Source organism: Propithecus coquereli, unplaced genomic scaffold (assembly GCF_000956105.1).
Source record: "Propithecus coquereli isolate 6110/MARCELLA unplaced genomic scaffold, Pcoq_1.0 Scaffold80, whole genome shotgun sequence".
NCBI lineage: Eukaryota > Metazoa > Chordata > Mammalia > Primates > Indriidae > Propithecus > Propithecus coquereli.
The window spans coordinates 940,660-945,073 of record NW_012154174.1 but is presented as its reverse complement, the minus strand read 5'-3'; the positions used below and the strand labels follow the sequence as shown (position 1 = coordinate 945,073).

Here is a 4,414-nt window from a genome sequence, read left to right as displayed (position 1 = left end):
ATGTTCTCTCTTCAAGGACAATCTACAAAGGAAGCCAAATTATAATCATAAAGTTACCTAGTGAGCACGGAAATAAAATAAGGCAAGTTAAGTATATAATTCAGATACTTAATGGCTGAAGCTCTGGTGGCCAACTTAATCTAATTCTATGATTAGGATAGAGCTGCCACTGTGATGAAGAGGTTGAGTCCTTGTCTCAGGGCATCCCAGATAGTGCTGATTTTACAATTTAGTTCTCCGAGTGGGACCATATTTCCAGGTTCATAGAGTGCACTGAACGAACCATCACTTATATCTTCTAGCTATGCCAGATGCTGTATTAGACTCTGGAAATATATGTCAAAAGGACACTCAGTTATTCTTTTCTCGAGCTCTTTGTTCTTGTAAACTAAACACTTTGGAACCCTGACATTTTATTTAACTGAGATCTAGGTTTTGTTGGTGGCCGGATTTAGATAGGTCTCAGAAATGTATATTGGCTTCAGAGTTAGCAGATGTTGCTTTCAACAATAGTGTCAGTGTACTGTTGCTTAACAGTACAACAGAGGTTTATTTAGGCCAGTGCCAGGATTGGAAGAGCCAAGCAGTCTGTCTTTAAATGTGCAGTTGTCAGAGGTCAGAAATACAAGAGGGCAAGTCAAACAGAAAAGTTGCAAGCAGATGTTATAAGTCAGGAAAAAGATATGGTCTGGAATTCTAATAGTGTGGTAAGTTGCATCAGAAAGTGCCAATAATCAGAGTATTGGGATATGAATTTGATTTAACTAAGTATTGGGATATGAATTTGATTTATCTCACTAGGGAAGCTTACCATATGGGTTGACTGTTGTGAAATTATTGGGCCTGAGTTCAGTGATCAGGCCGGTAAATGATAGTTCTTGGCTGAGGACAATGTAATAGCCTTCTGGGTATGACTTCATTTTCCCTTAAGTGAAAAAGTTTGAATAAATCATTCCCAGGGGAACACTTAATTTTATTTGTATCATCTAAATTTTCCTTATAAATCAAAAAATCCCTTGCATATGTATTTTAGTTTTAATTGGCATGTGCATGTTACCTTGTATTCTGTTAAATGCGAATACATATCTGAAATGTATTTGGTTGTATGGATAGATACACATAGTTGTTTTTTGTTTTCGTTTTTTGTTTTTTTTAAAAATAGAGACAAAGTCTTGCTCTGTCACCCAGGCTGGACTACAGTGGTACAATCATAGCTCATTATAACCTCAAATTCCTGGCCTCAAGCTATCCCCTGCCTCAGCCTCTTGAGCAGCTGCTCATTTTTCCTGTAGCCAAAAACAATGCTATTTATGTGAATAGACATGTGAATTTGGGAAATATTAATTTAAAAATGAGCCAGAAAAGAAAATCAGAAGTTGTCAGACAGGAAGAAAATACAGTGGATAGCCTCCTTAGTGCTGGATTTTGCTAGATAGTATGTGTAATAAAATGAGGTGATTTCTGGGATCGAGTAGGGATATAAAAATTTTGTTTCTAAAGCTTAGGTCATAGAAGATAGGAGAAGAAATTAACCATCTTTTACTTTGTCTGTGAGGGCAGAATTTAGCTCCAACTTTGAAATTGAACCTAGATTGGATGAAGGGGGCGAGGAGCAAGGTTTATTTGAGAGATTATAGATATAGGTCCGAGGGAGGAGTTGGTAGTGACCAGCTCAATGATATTAGGAGACAGCTAAGTAGTCTAACCTGATTGAATCTGAATAATAAAAGACATTCTTTTCTTAGTCAACTAGGGGCTGAGAGTATACTTAAATGTTAGGAAGCAGTACCTGTGTAGTTTGTATCCAGACCTTTTTTGTGTGAAAATAAAAGAGATAACAAGTATTTTAAGCACCTATAATATAACAAGTCCTATGCTAGACTATGTGTTTACAAAGAGAAAAAAATTAATTCTGGCCTTGAAGGAAGTTCAAAGCCAGGTGTGAAAGGCAAACTTATGTATGAACAAATATGTTAATTGCCATAGGAAGATGTTTACAACGTGCAAGGTAATTTAAATTAGGAAACAGTGAACTATGCTTTGAGAAAAATCAAAGAGAGGGCATGGATACTTTGTATAATTTGAATGAATTACCACTGCAAAAAAGTGGAACCAGAAAGAAATGCCTCTTCTTTCTTAAGTCTGTCTGGTGGGATAAAAGAATGAGGCACTATGCTGAGCCCTCAAGGTCATTGTCTAAAAGAAAAATCATTTTGCTTTAATTCTCTGGATGGAGGTGCCCAAAATGATCCTAAGGCTTTTGGGGTGCTTCTGACATTTCTATCACATGATCAAAATTCTACACCATTCTGAGGCTTAAGACTAAACAAAAGTCCTTGCTGACTAACCCAGTCACAACTTAGTCTTTTTTGATTTTAAATTTTCTATCATTTATACCATAATATTTTTCTATTTCTTTAAGATACCATTTTAGAAATGTATAATTTTAAAAATGTTTCATGTGTATTTTGCTTAATGAGAATGTCAAAAATTTGGGGCTTTTTGGGTCTCACACAGGGCTGGACACGCAATATGAACTTGATAAATTCTTGTTGAATGAGGACTTCCCAATATTCTCTTGGATGCTGAATTCGTTGGCTTTCACTGTGGCAATGAATAACCCCAAGATCTTTGTGGTTTACCATAACAAACATTTCTTTCTCACCAGCATTCTGCAGGTCAGGTATGCTCACCCTGCTCAGCTGGGCTCAGTGGTTTATTCCAGTCTGAGATCTGTTCATATTGAACCCAGTTTGAAGGAGATCATGTCTCCTTGAGACATGATCTTCTCTTGGTGGAGAATAGGAGCACAAAAAGGTGAACAGCAACACCTCTTAAAAGTACTTTGTGGAACTAGTCTACATTCCATTGGTCAAAGCAAAGCATATGACAAGACACACACCCAAAATTAAAAGAATGGGAAAATAGTCTTTGCCATGAGATGGGAAATAGGAGAGTGAATGTTTATTAAACAATAATATACGCCAATACAGATATTTCTGATATAAAACAAAATATGAAAGGAATTTTTTCTTTAGTGAAGTTTTAAGTATGAAATGAAAGAATCTCTTGGTGAGGAAGGCTTCTAAGGGCCTAGGGGTGAGAAAGATATAATAAAAACTTCAAAGCAATATCATTATAAGGTAGCGGGCAGCAAAGTCTCATAGTTAAAAACTAGAAGTCTGGAGTTAGTCTACTCTAGTTTCAAATTCTGGATCCACTGCTTCCTAGCTGTGTTGTACTCTCAAGCAAGTCACATTTTATATCCAGTATCAATCAGTTGCTTTCCAGCTCTAAAATTCATCTTTCATTATCCTGTTTGTGATACTGGAAATTTTTCCTTTGCCATTTATTGTTAAGCTTTGTCAGTAGAAAGACTAGAGGGACACTGGAATAGGAGGGATGTTTCTTCCTGATTCTAGTGTGCTCTTTGCTGCTTGCTCCTGTGGCATTCAAGGCCTAGTGGGACACTTAATGGCACTCAATCTCTAAGGAGTTTTAGCAGCAACACTCCTGCATACAGTTTCTCAATGAATTACATACTTTGGCATCTCCTCATGGGTGGCTTCCCCTGGCACCCCAAAGGTTACCTTCGCAAGTTCCATTGGCATGAGTATTCCCAGTAGATGACTTGCTCCAGCATCACAGAGAGTGGCTTTCTAGTGAGTTTTGCTGGTGTGGCTCCTTAGTAAATTTCTCAAACATGCATGACTGTGTCATTTCCTCAAGGTCTAGATTTCAACCCTGGTGGAAGTGGACCTTTTATAATTTGGTCTTTTCTTGGTGCTCTGTGTCAGTTCTAGAAGTAGTGGCTGCTCCCTGTATCTGCTGTTTCTTTACCTCTGAGTACTTAATATGTTGTAATTAATAATGTTTTATATTAAATATTCCCTGTTCAAATTATCACATGGTTTCGGTCTTCTAATTGTATTTTGATATATTGGGTTACTAAGCAGTACTTTTCTCATAAGATTGTTCTGAGAATTAAATGGGATAATACATGCAAAGTGTTTAGAATAGTGTCTGCCACAAAATAACTACTTAATCAGTGTTTGTTGGTGGTGTTGATATCATCATCATCATCCCCACTGTCACTACCACTAGCTAGGAGTGACATTTCTACTTTTTGTCCACAGGATGTTTCGTCTTAACTCACTTTCTGCATTGGCAGAACTAGCTGTGGGCTTTCGATGGTACCATGGAGGATCACATCCCACCCAGATCAGGCGAAGACTAATGATGGTGGCTTTCCTAGGAGCATCTGCAGTCACTGCAAGTACTGGTCTTTTGTGGAAGAGGTGAGTGTTATCTGACCATTTGTTCCTGCATGTACTTTTATTCTTCCAGTTATCTCTGTTATCAGAAAGGAGTTGATTTTTGTCTTAACTTTGTTTCAAAATTTCTTGCCCCAAAT

The 4,414-nt window shown here is 37.4% G+C and overlaps 1 protein-coding gene across 1 annotated transcript in view; it reads left to right on the top strand.

Moving 5' to 3' along the window:
* The window catches only part of MICU1 (mitochondrial calcium uptake 1), a 274,726-nt gene that overhangs the window by 65,055 nt on the left and 205,257 nt on the right, over positions 1–4,414 (top strand). The window contains exon 2 of the mRNA XM_012663301.1: positions 4,137–4,298. Coding sequence (XP_012518755.1) covers positions 4,138–4,298 — 161 coding nt within the window. The 5' untranslated portion in view covers position 4,137. The remainder of the gene's footprint in view (positions 1–4,136; positions 4,299–4,414) is intronic.